At 39.8% G+C, this 26,982-nt stretch overlaps 4 protein-coding genes across 4 annotated transcripts; 1 reads left to right on the plus strand and 3 right to left on the minus strand.

Moving 5' to 3' along the window:
- Window positions 1-868: 868 nt before the first annotated feature.
- On the minus strand, window positions 869-7,224 carry LOC113589727 (extracellular calcium-sensing receptor-like). The gene is made up of 6 exons (XM_027029516.3): window positions 6,987-7,224; window positions 6,517-6,817; window positions 5,503-6,288; window positions 5,041-5,265; window positions 4,653-4,776; window positions 869-4,208 (listed from the first exon to the last, which is right to left on the minus strand). The coding sequence occupies exons 1-6, from the start codon at window positions 7,220-7,222 to the stop codon at window positions 3,295-3,297; spliced, it is 2,586 nt and encodes an 861-aa protein (XP_026885317.2). The 5' UTR covers window positions 7,223-7,224; the 3' UTR covers window positions 869-3,294.
- Window positions 7,225-10,615: 3,391 nt separating this feature from the next.
- Window positions 10,616-14,474, minus strand: olfcv3 (olfactory receptor C family, v3). Its single transcript, XM_035525569.2, has 6 exons — window positions 14,266-14,474; window positions 13,614-13,902; window positions 12,545-13,369; window positions 12,206-12,430; window positions 11,661-11,784; window positions 10,616-11,579 (listed from the first exon to the last, which is right to left on the minus strand). Exons 1-6 carry the CDS (start codon window positions 14,472-14,474, stop codon window positions 10,687-10,689), a joined length of 2,565 nt encoding a protein of 854 aa, XP_035381462.1. The 3' UTR covers window positions 10,616-10,686.
- A 1,098-nt stretch (window positions 14,475-15,572) lies between these two features.
- Window positions 15,573-19,367, minus strand: LOC113589743 (extracellular calcium-sensing receptor). The gene is made up of 6 exons (XM_027029533.3): window positions 19,162-19,367; window positions 18,663-18,951; window positions 17,664-18,473; window positions 17,181-17,405; window positions 16,668-16,791; window positions 15,573-16,477 (listed from the first exon to the last, which is right to left on the minus strand). The coding sequence occupies exons 1-6, from the start codon at window positions 19,365-19,367 to the stop codon at window positions 15,573-15,575; spliced, it is 2,559 nt and encodes an 852-aa protein (XP_026885334.3).
- A 1,371-nt stretch (window positions 19,368-20,738) lies between these two features.
- On the plus strand, window positions 20,739-25,022 carry LOC118241257 (extracellular calcium-sensing receptor-like). The gene is made up of 6 exons (XM_035525646.2): window positions 20,739-20,962; window positions 21,128-21,425; window positions 21,937-22,770; window positions 23,263-23,484; window positions 23,849-23,972; window positions 24,066-25,022. Exons 1-6 carry the CDS (start codon window positions 20,739-20,741, stop codon window positions 24,959-24,961), a joined length of 2,598 nt encoding a protein of 865 aa, XP_035381539.1. The 3' UTR covers window positions 24,962-25,022.
- The last annotated feature ends 1,960 nt before the right edge of the window (window positions 25,023-26,982 follow it).

Here is a 26,982-nt window from a genome sequence, read left to right on the forward strand (position 1 = left end):
CTGCATGGTGGGCTTGGTGCCTCCCAGTACTCTGAAAGTCTGGATGGCTGCTTTACACTGGTTTAAATAGCCACCTTGCTGTGATGACCTGTCAGTAAATGTGGGTGTGAATTGAGCACAGAAGGTGTGGATTTATATTCAGTGTTAATCATAATGATGACCAACAATGTTTTTGTCATATCTTTGTCATAGAATATTATTATAGTATATACAGTCTTTAAATAAGTTGGACAATTATATTTTATTTGTGTTTAGATTTGGACTACTGTATGTGACACTGGATTTAAACTGAAACAATGACTATGAAGTCATACTTCAGATTTCAAGCGAAGTATGTTGCATTTTCACCGTTTTACGCATTATTCTCTCAATTTAGGGGACCAAAAATAACGACTATTGTGTAGCAATTGTTTCTTGTCCAGCTGCATGTCACTCTAGATTTGTTTATGCACAACGAAGGTCTTGGGGTGATTCTAGGTATGGCGATTGAACCTGGAGTCTGTTTGTTCAAATGAACTTGTACTTTGTTAAAAAGCACTGGAGAGCTGAGTTGCAGTGAAGGTCTAATGTTGTATGTGCCACTGCAGAGTCAAGGTATTGTTTTTGCAGCCGCTTGATGTTACTGTCTTTCAAGATGATAAACTAAATTTTTTAACAAATCCACTGATTCAGGAAGTCTGGTTTTGGAAATTGGCTAGCTATCTATGTTCCTATTATGAACGTTGACTGAATGCTTGTCAGCTGCTGAGAAGTGAGTGGCCAGTGTGTGAGATGAAGTCACGTTTATGTCGGAAATTTAAGTCTGCCAGGAATAATCAGAGAGAGACAGAAACACTGAGAGATGTTAACTAATGGTGTTTACTTGGCATTCTGTTCTCATGCAGTAACAAGGAAACAACCTATCCCAACATTCCGTGCATCACTACAAGCATGGAATCACTGAATAGTCAACATTTTACAAAAGACAAAATCACATCCCCCCCCGCCCAAATGAAACATAGCAACATGAAAATCACACTACCACACATAGACAAGTCTGCACAGAAAACAAACAAATCTATCTTTTGGATTTTTTTTTTTTTTTTTTTAATAACTAACTACAGGGTAGAGTAGAGTACTCATTTCCTGACTCAACCACGGGGGTTATTTTCCTCCCTCTCACAGGTTAAGTGCTAACCGATATGTCAATCAGGAAGGAGGACATCATTCTTTTGAAGGTAACACTGTTCTCCATTGGGTGTCACCACTGGCACTGAAACAGAAGTGTCTTGCATTGCTGTCCCATCAGAATTTATCTTTTGGGAATTGTTTTCTGCAACAATAGACAAGGATGGAGAATGATGGTCCACTGTGACTGCTGAAGGCATCAGTATGTCAGACCCTTGCAGTAGGGGTAGACCCTTGCAGTAGTTGATCAGTGTGTCTTCTTCAAACTGCATTGTCAGAAGCCTAAACAGTGTTTGACACAGAGAAGACACCCAGACTGGATTGAGAGATCATCACCTGGACAGGTAGCGTTGTAAATGTGCATCATGAACAACATGACCATCAGTGATTACTTCCATCATTTTTGACAGGACAGAGTAGTTTCATGTTCCCTTCTGCATCTGTGGTGATGTCTCCAGGGTCTCCTTGGCTTGTCTTAAGTAAAATATGTCCTGCTGGCTGCTCTCAGGATGTAACAACAGCAATGGCCATCTCAAAAGCCTATCATCATTGTGGTGTAATTCTGACTTGCCATACTTGATATTGTATGTGTGTGCTGACAACAGCAAAGCCCATCCCTGCATAAGGAAGGCAGCCAGAGAGGGTAAACCCCATGAAGGCAGTCGTCAGTGCCCTGTGATCAGTCAACAGAAAGAAACGCCTCCAAAACAAGTACTGGTGAAACCTTTGTAGACTGAAGACAATTCCCAAAGCTTCTCACTGACCTGCTCATATCTGCTTCCTGCCTTGTTCAAGTTGCCTGAAGTGAACATAATTTGGTTTTCCTCACCTGATTGCATGATATTGGAAATTACAGCCCCCATTCCATATGGTGAAGCATTGCAGGCTAGCTGTGTTGGCAACTTTGGTTCAAAGTGTGTCAGTGCTGCCTTGTTTCTGTGAATGCCTTGTTCCATTATTCTGTCCACCTTCATTGGCTACCTTGACAGAGTAACCGGTGTAGCGGTTTCAAGGTCTGCTTTATGAAGCCCCTTGGCTTCTATGACATGTTCTAAGTACTCCACAAAGTAGTTGAAGAACTCATAATTGTTTATGCAAACTCTCAGACCATAGTCCTTAATATGATGTAGTGTGACGGTTAGATTGCTCAGGTGCAGCTCCTTAGTTTTTCCAATTACCAAGATGTCATCCAAGTACCGCTGAACACCAGGCAGTCCACTTACAATTTGATCCTTTGTTCTCTGGAAAAGTGCAGGCACTGGCATGACCCTGAAATAACCCCAAAATGCAGATGTGTATATCTGAAAAGTCCCTTATGGGTCACAATCGTGAGCAGCTATTCAGAACTCTCATCTAACCACATCTGCATATATGCCTGGAAGAGTATGATTTTACTGAACTTCAAGTCTCCTTCCAAGCCTGCAAAAAGTTCATCAATATGATTTAGAGTGTTCAACTGACAGTACTGGGTTCAGTGTGACCTTGAAATCACCATAAATTCAGATGCATCCATCCTTCTTCAGAATAGGTACAATGTGAATCGCATTTGGCTTAATAGCATACAGTATGAGAACCCAATTGTTGAAAACCCTCATCAAAGAGACCAGCATGTCTGACAAAGCTGGATATTTTAACACCAGCATTGCATTTTAATCACTTAGTAGACATCTGCAGTGGTCTCACCTTTTTGTCATTTTGTCACAGAATGCTCCTCTCCTCACTAGTCATGTGGTACAGCCCATTGCGTGCAGTGGGACTTAATCATCTTGTTTGTAACAACAAGCTGTGTGACAGTGAAGGCCAACTCAATCTGTTTTAATATATTTCTAAAAATATTTTATCTACATTATAAAAATAAAAATGAATATCTGAACAGACGTGGCCATGAACCAAAGAGATTATTCAGTTGATAATTTAGGAAGATTATCTAAAACTACTTTAATCCACTTGATTGGTTATAAAAAGCATGTTAGGTTCATCAAGCTTGCTTACACAAACATAAAACAGACACTACAGGCTTATGGGTGACACTGATTTACTATGTACATGTAAATCTAATCATAACTGGCTGCAGTTTATATAATGATACTGCACCTTTAAGTTACATCTGCTATCTGAGTTAGGGTCTCAGAGTGCTTTTGAGGGTACCTTACCCATAAGGTGTTTCTTAGTATTCTTTGTTGGTCTAAAAACAATTATAAAACATTTTGGAGCAAAAATACAAATAAACAAACCAAAGCTTGAAGCTAAAATAGCAAATATCTCTACAGCTACAGTGAATTTTCCAGGAGAGCTGACATAAGCTGGAATAAAGGTGATCCAAACTGCACAGAATATGAGCATGCTAAATGTGATGAATTTGGCTTCATTAAAGTTATCAGGTAACTTCCTTGCTAGAAAAGCCAAAACAAAACACAAAACTGCCAGGAGTCCTATATAACCCAGCACAGCCCAGAAGCCTATGCTTGATCCTACATTACATTCAAGGATGATTTTGTCCTTATAGAGCCTTAGATTTTTAAAAGGGAAAGGAGGAGATACTTTTAACCAAATCACACATATAATGGCCTGTTTTAGAGTAAAGGTAAGAACACTAAGTCTCTGCTGTGGAGGCCCAAACCATTTCATGACATTACTGCCTGGAAGTGTAGCCCTGAAGGCCATTAACACCACTATTGTTTTCCCCAGAACACAGGAGATGCAGAGGACGAAGGTGATCCCAAACGCTGTGTGGCGTAGCATGCAGGACCACTCAGAGGGCCGACCAATGAAAGTAAGTGAACAGAGGAAACACAGAGTCAGAGAGAAGAGCAGCAGGAAGCTCAGCTCTGAGTTGTTGGCTCGGACTATGGGAGACGCCCTGTATTTGTAGAAGATTGAAGCTACACACACAGACATGAAGGCTCCAGTGATGGAGAACACAGTTAGGATAATGCCTAAAGTGTCATCCCAGGAGAGGAACTCAACAGGCTTGGGGAGGCAGCTGTCTTGATTAGCATTAGGCCAGAAATCTGGAGGGCAGTGCATACAGTCCAGAGAATCTAAGAGATTAGAAAAATAATGTCAGATCCACATATTAGAAACAATCTCCTAGTAAGGCATCACACTGCAGAACACAGTAGAGTTGCACAAGAGAATGACCCAAGCAGACTATGAATGTGTTTCATTTTCTCTTGGATCCTTTCAAAGCCTCTTTCTTATTTTAATTATTTTTAGTGGCACTGTTTGTAAATATATACAAATATTTAAATAAAATTTTCGTTGTGAATTAAAGGTACTGTGTTGCAATGCTTTGTTGTATTACTGATGTTAGTATAATGCTTCTGTGGCTATATATGAATTAAATACAGAATGCTGCTGAGTCAAAGGACATGTTCTACCCTGCACTGAGCATTGACAGATATCTTTATTCTGTAAACTGACAACCAAGACCAAGACAAGTCTAGTAAAACCTTCATTTCACATTATGCTCTGTGAAACATAACCTGTCTTGTTACTGATCTCTCCCTCTGCGCATGGTATACAGTCATAGCAGCAGACAGGCCTTCCCTTCTGCACAGCCTTCCTGGTGCCTGGAGGACAGCTCTCACTGCACACAGACACTGGCACCTGGGGAAGACAACAGGTATTAGAGAAACAGTTAAATGCAAATCCTGGATGGTAATGGTCACTGTACAGGTTACTGTTTTACTTATTGTAATACATCTGATTAAATTCTGCACAAAATTAAAGCAACTTCATTCATTAAATAAGGTGATTCAGAATTAGGAAAATAATGGACACTCAAGTGTTCTTTTCCTCCAGGCCTGGAGGAAACCCCTGTTTTCTAGGGAGTAATTATGTCTGGTATGTACAGTGTAAGTTATACTGTACCTCTGTCTGATGTCCCAGCCAGTGGATAGCACTGCTCATTCTGAACTCCTGTCCTCTTGGTTTGGATGAGTCATAGTAGCCCACTGGCACAAAGTCTAAAGTTCCATCTTTCTTAAACTGCCAGTTTATGAGCTCATAGACAGCTACAGGGTCTCCATTAGAATCAAAGTTGACCTGATAACCATTCTTTGTGGTGAAGTTCACTCTCTTGAGCTGGTTGAGTATCTGCAGCAATAGATACAACTTAAAGAAAAGTCATGGCACCATTTAAATTCCTCACTACAAAATAAATAAATAAACAAACAGTTTACCTGTAGCCTATCATTAATACATGATTACATGAATAAGATGCTTTGTCATTAGTGAATATTTTTGCCATACACATCTAACACACTGCAATAACCATAGTTTGACTTAATAAATTAAACAGTTTTAAAAGGTTTTAATTAAGTAGTGTTATACCTGCCATTGTGAGAATTTATTAGTTTTGTCGCATTGTGTGTGATTACAAATAACACTGTGAATAGCATGCGCTATAGCATATGTAGCTTTATACACCATGTTAGTGTTGCGCAGCTGAGACGTGTCTGTGTATGGGTTCTGTAGCGCGCGGATATCCTCACTGCCGTCACATTCTCGCATGAACTCTGAGGAGCCTGTCCGCCCTTTTAGGCTACAACTGAACGATCTCTCCCAAAATTCTGTTAATATGGGCAATTTCAAGGCTTGTGCTGGAGAGAGGTCTAGAAGAAACTCAGGAAGTCCTGGGATAACTGACCGGGGGACTCCAAAACCCACAGCACCGGCGCAAATATTAAACCGCACAATGTCTGGATGTATGATCCACGCCTCGCTGGCTATCCATTGAAGTGGAGGGGGTGGCTGTTGTACCAGTTCTTCCAAGAGAAACTTCATGTCGGCTGCTGTTATAAACGCTACAATTACACGAGCCGTGGACCTGCGGATGACGTTTGCCACCCTCTCCAGTTTAATGCGCGGTTGTGTTCTGTAGTAGGCCTCGGAGTACTCCACACAGATCCCCTCCTCCTGCGCTGCCTTTAGGAACGCTGCCATTCCGTAGTTTCCGTAGTCCGTGTCACTGCGTACTGCCCCAATCCATGTCCACCCATAATACTTCACCATTCTTGCCAGTGCGGCCGCTTGGTGGTGGTCACTAGGTACCGTCCTAAAGAATGTCGGAAACTGATTCTTATCGCTCAGGCACGCGCAGGTTGCAGAATGACTCACCTGTAATTTAGAGTGTGCGAAAAGAGAAAGAACCGATACGTTAGTGTCCTGATTTTGTTGTAAGGTTGCATAATGTATATATAAAGGTAGACTATATATAAAACCTTTCTCTACAAGTCTTAGAGTAGTGTTCTGCAGCATAATTTATAAGTCAACTATTTATCTGTTTAAACTAATAGCAAGATTTTTTAAAAAGATGTGATGTTCTGCACCCCCAATGATGTTCACCTCTGCAATTCCAAATAGACCGAGCATTCTGGCCAAGGCAATTGATGGGGAGGAAGAAGATTCTCCGACGACAGCAGGTACAGTGGCAGCTGCAGATTTTAAACATGCATTGGTGTCGTTGAAAACGCTGACCAAGCCATTTGCAAACTGAAATGCAACTTTGACTGACATCGGCTCTGCAGAACACGAGTCGTATATCTGGTAGCCTAATGTGATTCCCGGTAGGAGCTCTGTGCTGTTGTTGATCTCGTGGATGGTAAATTCCAAGGCCCGGGCTAAGTGCAGCTGCCTGAATTCCATGCTGTTTGGTAAAATAGACAAAACCATGAAAACGTCAGACAAATATGTGGGAATCACATATTATGCTGTGTTTACAATAGGTAACGTGTATAAAAACTGGTAGATAAAATTTCATTTCTCATTTATCTTTGTAATTGTAAATAAATGACATTCTATCCTCACAGACAGACCTCCCAGCACACTGTGGCTGTGCTGGCATCGTGGTGTAGGTATTTTGCTCTGATTTCATGTAGTAGTGAACAGAGAAAATCCCTCCAATTACAAAATCTCCATCCATAGACAAAATAGGCATCTGAGGCTCAGCCCACAGCCTGCAGCTGTCTGGGTTTGCTTTACATCCTGCAGTGCTGAACGCAGTCACCCACAGCACTGATACAAATGACACCAGAATTGAAGTGATCTGCATGGTGGGAGCTCGGTCCCTCCCAGCACTCTGAAGGTCTGGATGGCTGCCTTACACTGGTTTAAATAGTCACCTTGCAGTAAAGGCTTGTCAGTAAATGTGGGTGTGAATTGTGCAAATGAGGTGTGGATTTAAATTCAGTGTCAATCATAACAAAGACACAAGGTTTTCTCATGTCTTTGTGTTGTGTACAGAATGTTATAGCAAATATTATAATTGTACAATTGTCCAATTGTATTTATTTATGTGTGGTTCATGTATAACTATGAATTTAAAATAAAATAATGGCTATGTAGTGCAGACATCTCAGGAGCTGTGTAGCAATATTAGCCCTTTTTATACATTATCCTCTCATTATAAGGGACTAACATACCTGGACAACTGAGTAATTATGTTGCTTGTCCAGTAGTTTGTTACTGTAGCATAATTTATTCACAAGAAAACTAAAGGATTTGAGATGATTCTAGATATGGCATTTGAATCTGGAATTTGTTCTAATTAACTTGAATTCACAGGAGAGTTTATCTGCAGTTGGAATCACAGTAGTGTTACGCTGTTTATGCAGCCCATGGTGTTGCTGTCTTTCATGATGATAATAAACCAATAAACTAGCATCTATGTTACTAGCAGTGAAGTAAAAAACAACAACAACAAAAAACAATGAGTTAGTGTCTGACTGCTGCTATGCTGTCATGAAGAAGAAAATGAGTTAATTAGGGCAGTGGATAGGTTTACGTTTATGTATATGTACCCCCAAATGCACTTATGACAACATTTATCTGGAATAATTCAGAGATAATTATAAATGCAGCCTAATGCTAGCTGTATCTTAGCAACTGTTTGTTACACAGCAAATAATAAAGTAACAAAGTTTGTAAATGAAAATGAACTAGGCCTACCTAATTTGCATGTTAGTATTTTTGGCCAGTGTGTGGGATGACACATTATCACAATGTCTGAGTCTGATTGTGTGAACGCAACTGTGCCAATGGACTCTACAGTCCAATGGCCTCCATAGTCACCTCTCCACTGGATGTTTCCCAGGTCTCTCCTGCTATGGCCTCCTGTGCTTCTCAAGGCTTTGCAGCTTCAGTGTCTCCTGCACCCATGTTGGCTTCATGCCTCCAAGCTACCTCCTCTGCCAGTCTGACTGGGATCTCTTTTGCTGCACTGTCTCTGGCCAAAGCTTCTCTCATCACCAGGTTCTGGACTAACACCCATCTGACTCCATGGCTTCTAGTGTTTGGTATAGTTCAGGAGAAATTGTGCTAGAAGGGGTTTGAGCAAGTTACAGGCCAGTCTTCTCTCTCCACACTCTGTAATTCAGGTTATGAGTGATTAATGTTTCTGCTTTTAAGGTCTCAACACCTCCTTCTTTTTTACTTCCTTTCCTCCTTTTCCTCCATGTTAACCAAAGATCTTGCGCTGCATCTCCAAAATCCTGTAATAAAGTGGAATACCCAGTTACTTAAAGTGTTCCCATGTCACACACCATTTAGTTCAGTTTTGGCTATGCTAATAAGTGACCAACTGTGGGCTTTGCTCTTCCAATGATCTTGATCATGGGAGCAACAGCATGTAGCACATCCTTCTCTTTATGATGTCCCTCCAATGTGACAGTGACACCTTTTGTTCCTGAAGTCTCAGTGTCACAGACATCAACCTTTTTCCCGTTGCTTTTCGTCCCAGAGTGTCACTACAACTACAAATGCCAACAGTGCCACCTGCAGTTATGGAGGACTACAGCCTGTTGCAGCCAGGGAACATTCTGCCACCTGAAGTCCTCAATAATATTGCCATTGCCCAGCCTACAGTAATATGCTTGGTAGGTAAAAGAGTACCATTCTAGAGGCCTGATCAACTCAAACAATTAATTGCCTGAGGATATGCTCTGGTTCTTTTCCTTTTTCCCACTCTGTATTTTTCCTTGCTGTCCTTCCAAGTAAGTTCCTGAGTTAGCACAGGTTTCTGGTGTTTCCAGAAGGACTTATCCGTTGCTGTCTGTCTTTCTTTTGATGTTGCCCTACAAGTACTTGTGCCTGGGACCCATGCAGTAAATATATTCTCTTTCATGGGTTCTGTGCTAGTATATACGGAGCATTCTAGTTCCACATAGACCGCTCCTCTTGATCACTGTTTTTCCTTGTGTCTAGTTTTCCTCCTTGTTATATATACCTACCTTGTGCCTACACTTTCTTTACAAGAGTACTGTCTGTCAGCTACCCTTCCCCTCTTTATGCATCAGTCAGTTCCTAACCACAGGACAATTTATCTGTATAATAGTCAGGAAAGAGACTCTCAACACATTGTTAACACTGCCATGGCAGTAGCCTGGTTATAGATGTTGAGCTGGTATGGTAGTCTCATTGTCAGGTTATGTGTCAATGTTACAGTCTATGTCATTGTGGTTGTGCTGTTTGTGTGTTCTGAATGTTTTACAGGCCATCCACCAGAGGGTGTGATGAGATGTTATGAGCAGATGCAAAAGAGATAAAATGTGATCATCCTTGAAGATTGGCCATTCAATGATTAGGTACCCTTTTTAGTTGAAATGTCGCTGAAGCACCTTACTTTGGGTTGAGTATTAAACTATTGTTCATCATGTCACATTAAATTAAATAATGTAAGTGATATCCTGTAAATAGCTAACAGAAAAATAATAGGCAATTATTAAATATCTCACCTCGAAGTATTGAATATGGAACCTGTGTTTAAGATGCTTCATGTACAGTAAATACGCCATCTTGGTGTCTTCAAAAATGCACAGTGGGAGTCGGTGTGATGTACCGTACTTTATATATACAGTCTACGGTCTGACTTCAACCAGAGACATTCTATACGAAGAGACTATAAAGTCTTTGCCTGAAGCTAAGGCTGAAAAGTGACCAAGCACTTGAAATAACTTCATGACAGGGATCTGCTACAGGTCACAGACTTCAGGTAGTAACTGAAGGCAAAGAATCTGTCATCAAGTATTTAACATTAAACAAGACCCAAAGCACAGTCAATCCAATTTCCAAATATCCTTTCAATATGACAATGTAAAGACAAATTAGATATGCTCCTAAATAATATAAAATAGCAAAATAGGGAATTCAGTAGAGATGTAAAAACTCTTGCTTTTAGATGGACATTCTTATACTTTAGCCTCACTTGATTGTAGCTTTGTTCAAATCCAGTGTTCTGGAGTACTGAGGAAAAAACAACAAAATCTGTGTTTCTACCCTCTTACTTTCTGAGAACATAGTTTGGCAAGCACACAGTATACTAAGTACATATATTCATATTTTTATAATTACGATTGCTGTAATTGTATGAAATCACACGTGTCATCTAGATGCTTGGGAAAGAGAATCAGGAATTACAAAGTTTATTACTTTGCATTGAAACTAGTTACATAGATTACTGCATTTGACAGAGAAAACAAATCATCCAAAAATAATTCTGTATTCTATAATTGATCATTTTTATTTGCCCATTAAATGCTGTTTGGTGTTTTTCTCAGGTTTTAATAAAATAATATAACATTTTGGAGCAAATAGGCACAAAAGCAGGCCAAAACTGGATGCTAAAATAGCAAATATTTCAACGGCTGTAGTAAATTTACCAGGTGAGCTGACGTAGGCAGGAACAAAGGCTAGCCAAACAGCACAAAATATCAGCATGCTAAAGGTGATATACTTAGCCTCATTAAAATTTCCAGGTAGTTTGCGTGCCAGGAAGGCCAAAACAAAACACACAGTCGCCAAGAGGCCAATGTAGCCAAGGACACACCAGAAAGCCAGGTCTGATCCCACACTGCAGTCTAGAATGATCTTGGAATGCTGATACTGTGTGTTTCTGTAAGGGAACGGTGGGGAGGCTATGAGCCATGCAGCACAGATCAGCATTTGTACCAGTGTGCAGCTAAAGATGATGATCCTCTGCTGCACAGGCCTGAGCCATTTCATCACATTGTTTCCAGGCTGCGTGGCTGTGAAGGCAGCCAGGACCACTAAGGTTTTGCCCAGGATGCAGGAGATACAGAGGGAGAAGGTGATGCTGAAAGTCGTGTGGCGCAACATGCAGGACCAGGATGTGGGCTCCCCAATAAAGATCAATGCACACAGAAAACACAGAGTCAAGGAGAACAGGACAAAGAAGCTCAGCTCTGAGTTATTGATGCGTACTATGGGAGTATTTCTGTGGTACAGAAAGACTGTAAATACAGATAAAGTGACACAAGCCCCTACCACAGCAATTACTGTCAGTATTACCCCCATTGCATCATGGGAAAGGAACTCAACAACCTTAGGGATACATGCTGTTCCATCAACATTGGACCAGTAGTCATCAGGACAGGCCATGCAATCTATTGAATCTTTTAAAAATAAACAATAAAAATAGGATTAAATATAGGTCAGAAAAATGTAATATTTTAAATTTGACTATAGCCACTGACCTGTCTGATTGCTAATTTTGCCACTGTCACATGGTACACAGTCAAAGCAGCACAGAGGCTCCCCATTACGGACAGCCTTCCTAAATCCTGGAGTGCAGCTGTCACTGCAAACGGATACTGGCACCTGTTTCCCAAAAACACAACAGTCAGAGGTCAGAAAAGATCTACCTATCTAAGATCTACCTATAAGACCCAAAATTACAGGTAATTGTAATTTTTTGTGAACAATAGGATATAAATAAAAATGTCATATTTACTTTTGCTTCTAATGTATATATTTATTATCATGACAAAAAAGCATTATGAGCAGCATTTTGGATCATGAAATGTGCCATATATCGGAGTGCCTCCCAGAATCAGTAATAATGGTGACAGTAAAAAGTAAAAGTGTGCAACACTTGAAGATGTGTCTCTGGCTTCTCACACAGAATAGCCTGATCCAGTCTGAGGACTGCATGCATTTACCCAACTTACCTCCACTTGACCCTACAGAACTTCAAAAGATGATATCTCATGTATTGAACTACATTCTGAGTGCCGCTTGCCTCACTCTGGTCTCCAGGCCACGCAAGAGCCGTGTCATAAACGACCAGTTCACTCCCAGCCTCCTGAGCCTCATCATACATGCCCGCTTTAACTAGCTCAATATTGCCTGCCGTGCCCTTCTGCCAGTTAATCAGGTCGTATGATGGGATTGAGTCGCCTTTCATGTCAAAGTTGACCCTCTCTCCTGAAATGGTGAATGAGACCTCTTGGAGGTAGTGTTGAAGCTATAAAATCACACATAGGATCAAATGTACACATTGTACAACTTTTTGTAACAGCTTATAACAATTATTATTATTGATATTATTTAGTGTAAGAATACGGGATATAACAGTCACCTGCCATGGGTAGACTTTAGTGACATCCGTACATGTGGAGTTAATAAATGGGCCATTTCCAGGCTTGCAGGACATGAGGTTGTGGAGGGAATGAGCGATAGCATACACACCTTTGTAGACATTGTAAGTAATGCGAGTATTGGAGGTGTTCATGTAGGCAGAGTGTTGCTTGTGGAGTGTCTCCTGCCCCGTGCAAAAGGGCAGTTGAGTGCCACCACTGGAACTGCTGGAGGGGGAGGGGGAGCAACCATACAGGGCCCCCCACAGCTCCTGCACCAGGGGGTTGGAGGGGTACTTCTGGGGGTTCACCATCATCAGATACTCTTGCAGCCCTGGGATGTGGCCTTGTCGTATCCCAAACCCGATGGTTCCTCCTAGCAAGGGGTAGTATTTGCTTTCAGTGAACACTGAGGCTGTCACCCAAGCCTCGCTGGCGACCCACTGGATTCCAGTGAGATTCTGCTCCATACAGTCCCTCAGGAAGGGTGTCAGCTCCCCCTCAGCTGAGAACACTACCACCACCCGTGCACTGGAGCTGTTAATGACATGAATGATTTCTAGTGCTCTACGGGTATTGTACAGCAGGGGGATCATCTCCTGGTAGGCTATGCAAACACTTGTGCCGTCCAACTCCTTTAGTAGTCCCTGCAGGGCAAAGTGCCCATAAGCGTGGTCCCCCCGCACCACACCCACCCATGTCCAGTTGAAGTGTAGCAGCAGCTTGGCGATAGCTTTAACCTGGTATGCATCACTGGGGATGGTCCTGAAGAACGTGGGGAATTCACGTCTGTCACTGAGACAGGCACAGGATGAGAAGTAGCTGATCTAAAATGGAGATAACACACCAAAAAGTACAGAACTTATTAATTTACACTTAGTTATATTTAATATTTTACCATGTCTATTCATGTCATTCACATACATGAATGCAAGTAACAAACTCTTCCATACACACTAACACACACACAGAATCAATTAAGTAAGGTGCTCTAGGATATGTGAATCATCTGACAGGAATGCAGCAGTGAAACATCCTTGTCTTAACCATGGTCTGACAGGCAATACTTACCATTGGAATCATGAAAGGTCGCAAAATTCTGGATAAAACAATAGACTGAGCGGAACCTGATTCACCGATAATGGCCACCATCGGGCCAGCACCAGAACACATCGGCATGTCTGCTTCATTTCGCCCATTTAGAACAGCCAAAGTTGCCCTTTGCCCTGTCAAAGGGTATGCACAGGAGTCAAATATTTTATAGCCCAGGGTATGGCCAGGTAACAGCTTGCTACTGTTATTAATCTCCTCCACAGCAAGCTTCATGGCCAGAGCCCAGCGGAAAGCTCTGGGATCAAACCTGCATATGGAAAGACCAAACATTCACAAATATACAAATGCACAACCCCATTATGAGAGTAAGTGGCTCAATACCAAACCGTGCATTCTTAAGTATCTCCATATCTTTACATATTCAGGGCTCATTTCTTAACACACAATTATTTATATTCTCCAGAATCTTGTATATTAATAAACTTTACTCTTTAAGGCATTATTTCATAACACACAATTAATTAATTTCAGGCTGAAAAGGAAGTCCCAGAATGGGCTTAATTAATTAAAGCCCAGAAAAAGGGCTATTAACGTACACCTTAACCTGTGCCCCTGGAATACTTCATTACATTTAAATGCACTTGCTTTTCTGCAGTTTTAGTATTCTCACCCATTGCACTTCACTGGGCCTGGTTTGTAGGTGCAGTTCAGGTCTGGCATTTCCTGGTTGTAATGCAGGGGAAAAATACCCCCAATGACGAAATGTCCATCAGCCATGAAGCCTGGGTTAAAGACATTCTGCAGGGTGCACTGAAGATCCAAAGCTTCGCTGAGGGCAGGGAGAGGCAGACTCAGGAGCCACAGGAGCACAAGAGTCATCCTCACTGACAGATACCCACGCTTTCTCCAGTGAGTGCAGAGAGGGCAGGGAACCTGCTTTATACTAGACTGCCCTCCATTTCATTATATATCACAGTCACATGACATCAGCCACGCTTATAATCCTAGTGGGTCTTTATGGGTCAGAAACGTATTTATTTTATCAAACATGACTGTATTAAAGTATTAAACTGAATATGATTATATATTTGAGAAGCAAGCTAAAGATGATGCATTATTACAGAGGCACATGATTGTTTATAGTTACTATAGGTACTATGGGTAAAAAATGCCTGGTTTGGTAAATGTTAAGTTCTTGAATGCTGGGGTCTACAAAATATCAAAAATATCAGAAAAGTATTCTTCGCCTAATGCTTTCACTAATAGACTAGTAGTGCTTTAAAAGCAATTAAATTAAAATTTAGTAAATCCTTTAAAATCAGTTCTGTAACTAACTGGAATCCAGAGTAGAGATTTTAGAAATTGACTTATTTACTTTGTTCTTTTTGTCCTAGTTAAAAGTCCCACAGCAGCATTCTGAGTAAATAAATATTGGTTCTAGAACAACATATGATAATAAGTTAATTACTCATAATGCACATCTAGAGTCAAATTTAGCCTTTCCTTTTATTGTCATGGTAGACTGGTCCCCTATGGGGAGGAACATGCCTCCTCCAGACCAGGACCATACCACTTGCCTTCCCTGCTCGCAATCCCCTGCCTTCTGACAGGAGACACCTACTGCTCGTTAACCATACACACTATTTATACTCCTACAGTTTTGGAGAGACAGCACTGTCCATTAGCGGACAGAACCACGATCGTCTGTTGGTGTAACACTGCTCTGATCTTGGAGACTACCTAGACTTGTCATCACTACTTCAAGGATTATAGATAATAAAGAACATGCTAGTTCAACTTCATCTCTCGCTTCCTCAATGTCGCCCTCGTCAGATTTATAGTACATATAATTGTATAGTTATAGAGAATAACTTTTAAGGTAATGCAAAATCATCAGAATTTAGCATAATTGAAGGTATTAATACATTAGCAAATTATTTAAGAATTAAGAAGGAAATAATATATAATAAAGAGAAATTATTTTGTTGTCTTCCCTGTTAGATGCTGTTTAGTGTTCTTTTCTGGTTTGAGTAAAATAATATAACATTTTGGAGCAAACAGACACAAAAGCAGGCCAAAACTGGATGCTAAAATAGCAAATATTTCAACGGCTGTAGTAAATTTACCAGGTGAGCTGACGTAGGCAGGAACAAAGGCTAGCCAAACAGCACAAAATATCAGCATGCTAAAGGTGATATACTTAGCCTCATTAAAATTTCCAGGTAGTTTGCGTGCCAGGAAGGCCAAAACAAAACACACAGTCGCCAAGAGGCCAATGTAGCCAAGGACACACCAGAAAGCCAGGTCTGATCCCACACTGCAGTCTAGAATGATCTTGGAATGCTGATACTGTGTGTTTCTGTAAGGGAACGGTGGGGAGGCTATGAGCCATGCAGCACAGATCAGCATTTGTACCAGTGTGCAGCTAAAGATGATGATCCTCTGCTGCACAGGCCCGAGCCATTTCATCACATTGTTTCCAGGCTGCGTGGCTGTGAAGGCAGCCAGGACCACTAAGGTTTTGCCCAGGATGCAGGAGATACAGAGGGAGAAGGTGATGCTGAAAGTCGTGTGGCGCAACATGCAGGACCAAGATGTGGGCTCCCCAATAAAGATCAATGCACACAGAAAACACAGAGTCAAGGAGAACAGGATGAAGAAGCTCAGCTCTGAGTTATTGATGCGTACTATGGGAGTTCCTCGATAGTGCAAGAATATTGCCAGGACAGCGGTCGTAAGACAAGACCCTACTATGGCTATCACCATCAGGATAACTCCCATTGTATCCCTCTGGGAGAGGAACTCAACAATCTTAGGAATGCATGTTGTTCCATTAGCATTAGACCAGTAATCTTCAGGACACTCCATACAGTCTACTGAATCTTTGAAGTCAAAATACAAGAAAAATATCTCACCTTGAAGTGAAAGACTCAGACTAGAAGAATTTTATCATTTTATCAACATGATGTATTACAACTAATTGTCAGTCATTTTAATTTTATAATTTTTGAATTGCTATTTTTAAATGTCTAACAGAGAAAACATAAATTATACTTCTCATGTTTTCCTTACCTGTCTGATTGCTAATTTTGCCACTGTCACATGGTACACAGTCAAAGCAGCACAGAGGCTCCCCATTACGGACAGCCTTCCTAAATCCCAGAGTGCAGCTGTCACTGCAAATGGATACTGGCACCTGTTTTCACAAATATAAAAGACAAATAATTGACTGAATAGCTAATAAAATAGCTACATTTGACATTCAGTTGAGCAGCAAAGGTATGGGATAGCAATGTAATTATGGGACTAATGAGCCACCAAACATGCTTTTCACAAACAAAAGAAGTACAGTTGTATTTCATAACCATGTGAACCAGTTAAAAGAAAAGACATTTTTTTTATATTTGTTGCATTTTAAGAAATCTTACTTAAACAAGCAAGTTCAATAAGACTTTCTTATTACAAAATTGTTAGGTTTTTTTTCCTCCTAGTGACACTGTAAGTATATATGTTTTTTGAATATATGTTTATGTTTGTTAATCAACAGTTGGCACTCTAACACAGGTCACTGTCTGAGCACCTTGCCTTGCTCTGATTGCCAAGCCACATGATTGCCTGATCCTGGATGACCAGTTCTTTCCCAGAATCCCTCGCTCCATCATAAAGACCCACTTTGATAAAGCTGATGTCTCCATTTTTCTGTCTCTGCCAGTTTATAAGATCATAAGATGGAACTGAGTCTCCCCTGGTGTCAAAGTTCACGTGTTCACCAGAGACCAAAAAAGAAACCTCCTGAAGGTAATGTTGCAGCTTTAATGCCAAAGGAGGGGTTACAAAAAAAAAAAAGATGACTTTATTTTTTTCATCACGACTCAATACAAGTCTATGTAAATATGTTTATACACACATGCAAGATTGTGTTCTACTCAATATTAATTAGTCATTTGTAATTTACTGAGTGATGAATCACATTTAAGAAACACAATAGGATTTTACCATTTTGTAATATTGTTTAATTATGACCAAGAATCAGTTAAATTTGTTAATGATTTAAAAAATATATTTTACCTGCCATGGATAGATATCATTGATGTCTCCACATGAAGAACTATTAAAAGGCCCACTTCCTGGTACACACTGAAAGAAACTCTGAAGGGAATGAGCAATGGCATACACTGCTTTATATACATTGTAAGTGACACGAGTACTGGAGGTGTTCATGTAGGCCGAGTGTTGTTTGCGGAGCGTCTCCTGTCCCGTACAGAGGGGCAACTGGGTGCCACCATTAGAAGGGGAGGGGGAGCAACCATACAGAGCCCCCCACAGCTCCTGCACCAGGGGGTTGGAAGGGTATTTCTGGGGGTTTACCATCATCAGATACTCTTGCAGCCCTGGCACATGGCCTTGGCGAATAGCAAATCCAATTGTGCCAGTTAAGAATGGATATGTTTCTGCTAATATTGAGGCAGTGACCCAAGCTTCACTGGCAACCCACTGGATTCCTGTGATGTTTTGAGTCATGAATTCTTTTAAGAAAGGGTAAAATTCCCCTTCACCGGAAAACACAACCACCACCCTTGCAGTAGACTTTCTCATCACATTCAGAATTTCAAGGACTTGATCTTGCTTGAAATCTTTAGGAATCATTTTGTGATAGGCCAGACAAATATCAGTGTTTTCTATCTCTTGTTTCAGGCCTTGCAAAGCAAATCTACCATAATCATGGTCTTCAGTGACCACGCCAATCCATGTCCAGCCAAATCTCTTCAAGAGCTGAGCAATGGCTTTTACCTGGTAGTCATCGCTTGGGACTACTCTGAAAAATGTTGGGAATTGTTTTCGATCACTTAGACAGGAGCAGGTTGAAAAGTAGCTTATCTGTAAAAAAACAAACAAACAAAAAACATCCTTTAAATAAAGATAAATATTTAAGGTAAAAGAATACAACTATTAACAAAGATCTTTATATATGTGTATAATTGAAATAATCAAAATTAAAAACTACATTCATAACTGAACCAATGGACAATGCAAAAGCAAAAACCATCTGATGAAAATATTTTTTACCATAGGTATTCTGAAAGGCTGCAGTGTTCTAGAGACAACAATGGATTGTGAAGAACCAGATTCTCCAACTATGGCAAGTACAGGTTCCCCACCAGAACACATCAAATTCTGAGCCACATTCAGGTCATTCAGTACAGCCAGCACTGCCCTCTGAGCTGTGACTGGAGTGGCACAGGAGTCAAAGATCCTGTAGCCCAGCGTATGGTGGGGTAGCAGGTCTACACTGTTGTTAATCTCATCTACAGCAAGCCTCATGGCCAGAGCCCAGCGAAGTGCCCTGGCGTCGAACCTAGCCAATATAAAGAATAATATTTCAATCTTTATTGACAGCATAAATGTTTTTTTTTTTATTACTTTTATTATATTAGAGACTGATGCCTGTTTAATTAGTAAAAAATAATCATTACTTAGTGATGGACGATAATGTTAAAATAAACAAACAAACAAAACCTAAAAAACAAGTTCAGTGTTATATTGAAAGGATATTAGATGACCTCACCCTTGACACTGTGCTGCCAAAGGTTTGCTTGTATAATCTGTTGCTGGTAGTTCCACTCTGTAATGCAAAGGGAAAATTCCTCCGATTGTGATGTCTCCATGAGCCATGAATGCAGGCTGATCAAAGTCTCCCTGTGATGAACATGTCGGTGGAAAAGGTACACCTCTGCAGGGGAGGAGGAACACAGGAAGGAAGAGATAAATCATTGTACTGCCAACTTTACACAAAGATAGAACTGTCCTGGTTTTATATAGGATAGACACCATGCATCTCATTATATCTCTTAGTCAGGTGATGAAAGACTACCCCTGACCTCCAAAATTGTTAGTCTAAGATGTAGGATACATAATGAGCAAATATATGTATATAATGTCTGAAAGTGATTATATATATTTAGATGCAATTATATATGTGTACATAGCACTTTTAAACAAGGTTTACAAAGTGCTTTACAAAAGAATACAATATCAATAAAATCAAATTCAAGGCACTAAGATAAAACAATAGAAATAAAACCGAATCATATAAATTAAGTTAAAAAAATATAAACATAAAGCATAAAATATAAAGCAAAGAACAACAGAAGATTTAAACAGAATAAATGAATATACAAATAAAATATAGAATTTTAGGAAATAAAGTGCAGAAGTCTTCAGTTAGGTTTTGAGCAGGTAGGCTTTGACCCTCCTCTTGAATGTGCCAAGATTGTCAAGCGCTCAAGCCTCATGTTAAGAAAAGGCTGCTTTGCTTGTCTTTATTCATGTAGTGAGTTTGACTACTATATTACTGTCAGTAGATCTGAGACTGGGTAAAACTAGCATGTTACTGTCAGTAGATCTGAGAGCTCTTTTGGGTACATACATAACAGTCAACCCACTGTGGTACAGTAGGAGAATACCATGACGACATTTGAAGGCCATTAAGAACATCCTAAAATCAATTCTGAATCAAATTCAGATTTAGCAAATAAATCTTATTACTGTGATTTCATATGATGTTTTTTTCTAATTTGATTATTTTCACAATCATCCAGTTACTTTATATAATTATAGAAATAGATAGAAAGATAGATAGATAGATAGATAGATAGATAGATAGATAGATAGATAGATAGATAGATAGATAGATAGATAGATAGATAGATAGATAGATAGATAGATAGATAGATAGATAGATAGATAGATAGATATAGGCTCATAAGGCTGTTGAAAAGAAATTCCACTAATTACCTGAAATTATTTCATTAAGATCTGTAATAGAGATGAACAGTTGATAGATTACAGAATTCACAGAAAACTAGTTTTCTTAAGGGCAAAGTTTCCAGAAGGGCAAGTTAATACTTCAATAAGAGTTTGTGGCTATTATTTATAATAGGTAAGTTTTAATAGGTAGGCATGGGCAGCAAAAGCTGGTTAGATTCATACAATCATAGTGGATGGATTATGTTATAAAATCGCTGACAGCAGGAACCTCCATTGTCATTGGTGAACGTGTTTCTTTGGGAAAAGTCAAGACCATCCCCTGCTGACCATGTTAGTTATATATGCCTGTCTAGGGCTTGTAAATCTGTGTCAATTATGGCACACCATGCATGTCTGCTCACATTCTGGCTTTTCCTGATCATGCCTATGTGGTGTCTGTCCACAAACAAGAATGAGTGCATCTATCAGGGAGAAGAAGGCACCCAAGGTTTCTACCAGGATGGAGATGTTATTCTGGGAGGTCTGTTTCCCCTGCACTCCAGCCCTGTTGCAACAGAGAGAGCTTTCCAAAGCAAACCTGCAGCAGTTGAATACAAAGAGTATGTGAATGTTTTGTACTGTGACAGATGAAACGTGCCAAATTATATTCACTTATTGGTTTGGTTTAAACATGACAATCATTTATTGTTACTAAAACTTTGTGAAACATTTCCATATGATGTATACAGAGTTCATGCATCAAATATTTTCTGAATGTGATGCAGCTTTAGTTCTCGAGCCCTGAGGTGGATGAGGACGATGACCTTTGCAGTGGCAGAGATTAACCAGAGGCAGGACCTGTTACCAAAGCTGTCTCTGGGCTATCACATTCATGACAGCTGTGATGACATACCCGTGTCAGTGAAGAGATCACTGCTCCTGGTCAATGGCCAGCCAGAGAAAGAAAGAGGAGCAAGCTGTGCAGATGTGCGCAGGCAGCCGTCTCCTGTCATAGTGGGAGATGCTTCTTCAGGTGTGTCCATGGCTGTGCTGAGAACTCTGGGCTCATTCCAAATACCTTTGGTAAGGCTACAGAGTATTGGGATATGTAAGAAATTTTTTATTAAAAGTAATATCAGTTTTAAATTAAAAGTTATTGTGTTAATGACACAAAGATTTGCTGTGTGGTTAAGCTAGCCACTGATTTACACACTGAGTATTTATTTTATTACTGGTGATTTTGCTGTGAAGGCTGAACAGTTTGTAATGCCATTCTTCATCAGTAACATTCTTGTCCACTCTTGTTTTGTGTTTTACTTGTACTGAGGTGGCTTTTCTTTGCTGACAATTTTTCCTCTTGTGTTTTGTTTTTTAAAATAATTTTTAGGGTGGGATCAGCTGTCCATGGACAGTGTAAATAGCAATAACATTTATATTTGTCAGTATATATGAAAGAGTGTGTATTACTAAAAGTGTTGGTTAGGGTGGGATCAGATGTTAGTGTGAAAAGATAAAAGCTCATTATATACATCAATATATGAAACAGAGTGTTTTACTAACAGTGTTGGTTTTGTCTTTTTGTATATTCTCTTAGGTAAGCTACTTCGCATCCTGCTCCTGTCTGAGCAATAAGAAAGAGTTTCCCTCATTTATGCGGACGATGCCAAGTGATGAATTTCAGATTAAAGCTTTAGCAAAGCTAGTCCACTATTTCCAGTGGAGCTGGGTGGGGCTCATAGGTGTGGATTTAGATTATGCACGATTTGCTATTCAGCTGTTTCTGAAGGAGTCTGTCAGGTATAATGTGTGCCCTGCATATGTGCACTTCTACCCTGTCATTCTCTCCAAAGAAGCACTGAGGGAGTTAATGAACATTATTCGAGACTCCACAGCCACAGTCATACTCAACTTCTCTAGAGAATCAACGCTGCAGACCATCCTGCAAGAGTGCCGACGACAAAACATCACACATCTGCAGTGGATCGCCAGTGAAGCCTGGGCCACATCAAATGCCCTGTGGGGTGATTTTAGTGATCTATTACAGGGGACACTGGGTTTTGCCATTAGGAAGGGGGAAATCCCGAGCCTATATAGATACCTCACATTGCTGAACACCTCCAACATTCAAACCTCCCATTTTTTATCTGAATTTTGGGAGGACACTTTCAACTGCCGTGTCAATGGATCCTTAAATACACACATACACAGACAGGAAGCCCTGAACAGAGTTGCCTGCACTGGGAGGGAAAGTCTGGATGATGTGTACACCCTCTATTCAGATGTGTCACAGCTTAGAGTGTCCTACAATGTATACAAGGCTGTGTACCTTATAGCACATGCCTTGCATGATATGAGCACCTGTGTTCCAGGACAGGGCCCCTTTCATAATGGAACGTGTGGGAGCCTAAAGTACCTTCTGCCATGGCAGGTTTGTGTATATATTTTTGAATTTGTTTCTAAGGTTTTCAATATTAAATACTCCAATCTATCTTTTTTTCCTCCATATTTGTATGCTGCACAATACTACCTGACATTTACATGTTATATCCTATACATGTTGGAAAATAAATATTGAACACACAGAACTAGTACATTTAAATGTTTTATCCTTTACATGTTGAATATTGAATGCACAAAAAAACTAATACTCATACAAAAATATGTGTGGTGCTCTTAATTATATCATAACTAAAGATGAATTAAAAACCTTTTAATCCATTTGTAGGTACTATACAATAAGTAAAATGTTATAACAAGTGCTTTGGATGTCTGGTTTTGTACTATTAAATAGTTATGTGCAGTTTAAATCATAAAACACCTTCATTAAACTTTTCACACTCCCCATTCAGAGCTATTTTGAGAAGGGATTAGGCCTTGTATGTGACATTTCATTAATATTTCTATTTATTCTCCCCCATAGCTATTGAGCTACATGAAACGAGCAAACTTTACAACTCTGGGTGAGGATGTGAGCTTCGATGAGCATGGGGATCCCATTGCCTCTTATGACCTGATGAGCTGGCAGGTTGCGAGTGATGGCTCGCTTCAGTTGGTGAAAGTGGGCTTCTATGATGCCTCACTGAAGGATGAGACGAACCTAGTCATAAATGATTCAGTGATTATGTGGCACAGTGGGAACAAGGTGTGTGCCATTTCATCCATCAGCAGATCATTTTTTATACAGCTATTCGTTATTCAGTTTTACTACATATTTGTGATTCCCTTAGAAGGCATTATCTTTAAATGGCATAATCTTGTTGTTTTTTTTTGTTTATTTTACATTAGGCTTTTAACAAATCTCACAAGGGCAGGGAAATATTTATTAAATCAAACTTGTTCACCATTTCTTCCTTTTATTTCCAACATATTGCATATATAACATATGTAAAGTGTAATATTTGCAAAGCTTGAGGTTGTTCATTTCATGTGGATGTTGTATGCACTTGAGTATGTCAAGAGTGAAGTCCATGTAGTCCCTGCCCCTCTCCCTGTGCTGTGGTTTTTAGGCACCGGTGTCAGTGTGCAGCCAAAGTTGTTTGCCAGGCTCCAGGAAGGCCAGGCGAAAGGGTGAACCCATATGCTGCTTTGACTGCATACCATGCGCTGAGGGAGAGATTAGCAATGAAACAGGTATTGAACTGAGGTTATTTGACATTTCTCAGTCCTCTGAAAATCTGGACATTACAGAATTATATCAACGTTTTTTTATCCATTTCCTCACAGACTCAAATGATTGTTTGAGATGCTCAAGGGAAATGTGGCCAAACCAAGCCCGAGATCAATGCTTGCCTAAGGTCTTGGAATACCTGTCCTTTTGGGAGCCACTGGGTATAGTGCTCTGGGTGGTTTCGACCATTGGAGCCTGTCTGACTGTGGCAGTGCTTTGTGTGTTTGTGATGTATAGGAATACACCTGTCATCCAAGGCAACAATATGGAACTCAGCTTCATGCTTCTCTTGTTCCTTTGTGTGTGCTTTCTGATAGGTCTGACATTCATTGGCAAGCCCACTGATTGGCGCTGTCAGATCAGATACACAGCCTTTGGAATCAGCTTTGCGCTCTGCATTGCTTGTATCTTGGCTAAAACCACTGTGGTTCTGATGGCTTTCAGGGCCACTCTTCCTGGTAGTGATGTCATGAAGTGGTTTGGACCCGCTAAGCAGAGATTCAGTGTCATATTCTGCTCTTGTATTCAAGCTCTTGTTTGCATCATATGGCTAACGATCAAGCCTCCCTTTGCTGCTAATAGAACTCAGTTTCTGAGTGCTACTATAATTGTAGAGTGTGATGTGGGATCTGAGATAGGATTCTGGTTTGTGTTGGGATACATTGGCCTCTTGGCTTGCACATGCTTTTTAACAGCTTTTTTGGCCAGAAAACTTCCAGATAATTTCAACGAGGCAAAATTTATCACTTTCAGTATGGTCATCTTTTTTGCTGTGTGGATAACCTTCATCCCTGTTTATGTGAGTACTCGTGGAAAGTACATGGTTGCTGTGCATGTGTTTGCCATATTAGCTTCTGCTTTTGGTCTCCTTTTATGTATATTTACTCCAAAATGTTATGTTGTGCTGCTGAGACCTGAAAAAAACATTAGAAAGAATATGATGAAAAAATAGCCCTGAATTCAGCATTCACAAACAAACTCATATACCTTGTTTCACAAATAACAAAAGTATGTATTATGTCTGCAGGAAAAAAAAAAATGTTATACTTCAATAAAAAAAAAATAATTCTACAATGGTTTTGTCTGATATTTCTATACAGGACCACCACATATTGAGACAGATAAAGTCACAAACTGCTGTGAGACGTGCAAAGTGAGACCAGGAACTGTAGACTGTTCTAATATTTGTGTCAATTCATAAATGTTAAATAGAGTTGGGCTTAAAGAGTATTCCTGTCCAACTCTTCACTCCTGAAAGAAGAAATCTGTTCACTTATTACCAATTTTTATGCTACACATATATTCTGTGTATTGCTTTAATGAGGTCATATATTTTACCCCCTACAACACTTAGAAATGTATAGAACAATTCTTTGTGCCAAATAGAATCAAAAGCCTTTTTGAAGCCAATCAGGCATGCAAACAAGCCAGTACTCAGCCAGCCCTCACAGGCCACATCCACCAAGCACAGCACACATCCACTTCCCCTGTCCCATCACCCACTTAATCACCCACACCTGTCCCTCATTTAAGTCATTCTATTCAATCCCAACAGATACCCAAGCTTTGGATCGATGATTCCTAACCACCTTGTCTAGAGACTGTGCCAAGCCCATTATTCAAAGATTTTCTCCCTGTCTTTGTATGTATTTCAGTGGAAAAAAACAACAACAAAATTTTTAGAAGTTCCTTACATGCACCTCGCTCCTGACTCATGATGACACACAAATATTTTGTTTTTATTTGGGTGACATATTTTTCAATTAGGGTGGGTAGGGTGTATATATGATCCATGGTGTGATAAATTTGTAAAAATGTAATTTGCCGCTGAGTCAAGACCTTGTGCTTAATGATGAAGTTTACAAATCTTGAATTTACCAGAATCTTTCCCAGATTACTGTTAACACAAACACCTTGGTAATTGTTATGGTCAAATGTATCTACAGTTTTTGAAATTGGAGTTATAAATCCATTGTTTCAGATTTCAGTGAAGTAATCCACAACCGGAATCAAACTATAGTATTTCACAATACCCAAATTAAATATACATTTTAGCATCTAATTTGGGATTCCAGCAGGTCCAGAAGTCCTTTTTAGATTTTATAATTTTCATTTTATCTTTAAGATCTTGCTCAGTAATTGATAAGTCTTGTGCATATTGGGTTCCCTCCAGCTTTACGCTGAGGTTGTTTTGTTGAGAATTTATTTAAAATTGTATATTTAGTGTATGGAAATTTGTCCATATGTTCCATCTTGAATTGCCAATTCTTCATTTTATTTATATTTTTAATAGCAGATTTGGTTCAGTTTGACATTAACAGGCTCTTCAGCAACGTCCTAATATGGTCCCCAAAGTAACATTAATTTTGTTACCTTAGAGAACATTTGGGAATATCTGGCTGTGGTCCCGCAGTGTGTGTTTATCATCTCACGACATGATTCAGGATCGTTAATTTCAATTGGTTCTTTAAAATGATACTTAAGTTTAGAAGTTAAAACGGCTGAGGAGGTATTTGTGTTTACGGGTTATATAAAGTTGTTCATAGCTGTTGCAATATTTCGGCTTGAATGGGTAATAGAATATTGAACAAATTCCACTTTTCAATGCCACTTTTCAAATATGGTACCTTTGCACTGAACACTTTAGGGTTTCCCTGCAGTGACAAGCTTTATATTTATATGCTTACCTGTGATACTTTTACATTAGAAACACCTGTCAGTTATTGTCCACAATCCTGTTAAATACAAATGTCAACCATGGCTGCTACTCCATTGCCATCATTTTGTTGTTCATAATAATTGCAGAACTTTTGAAGTTGTACTGATCCACGGTAATAGCCTGTTGCCTGGGGTAGAATACGGGCTGGTTTGTGCAAATTTTAGAGGCATAAATATTAATCAATCAAGACTGTTACATAACAGTCTAGGATTTTTTGGAATTGGTCTGGTTTATAACCCTGTTTTGCTTCTTTA

This window comes from Electrophorus electricus, chromosome 6, assembly GCF_041902795.1.
Source record: "Electrophorus electricus isolate QZ-2024a chromosome 6, ASM4190279v1, whole genome shotgun sequence".
In the NCBI taxonomy this organism is placed as follows: domain Eukaryota; kingdom Metazoa; phylum Chordata; class Actinopteri; order Gymnotiformes; family Gymnotidae; genus Electrophorus; species Electrophorus electricus.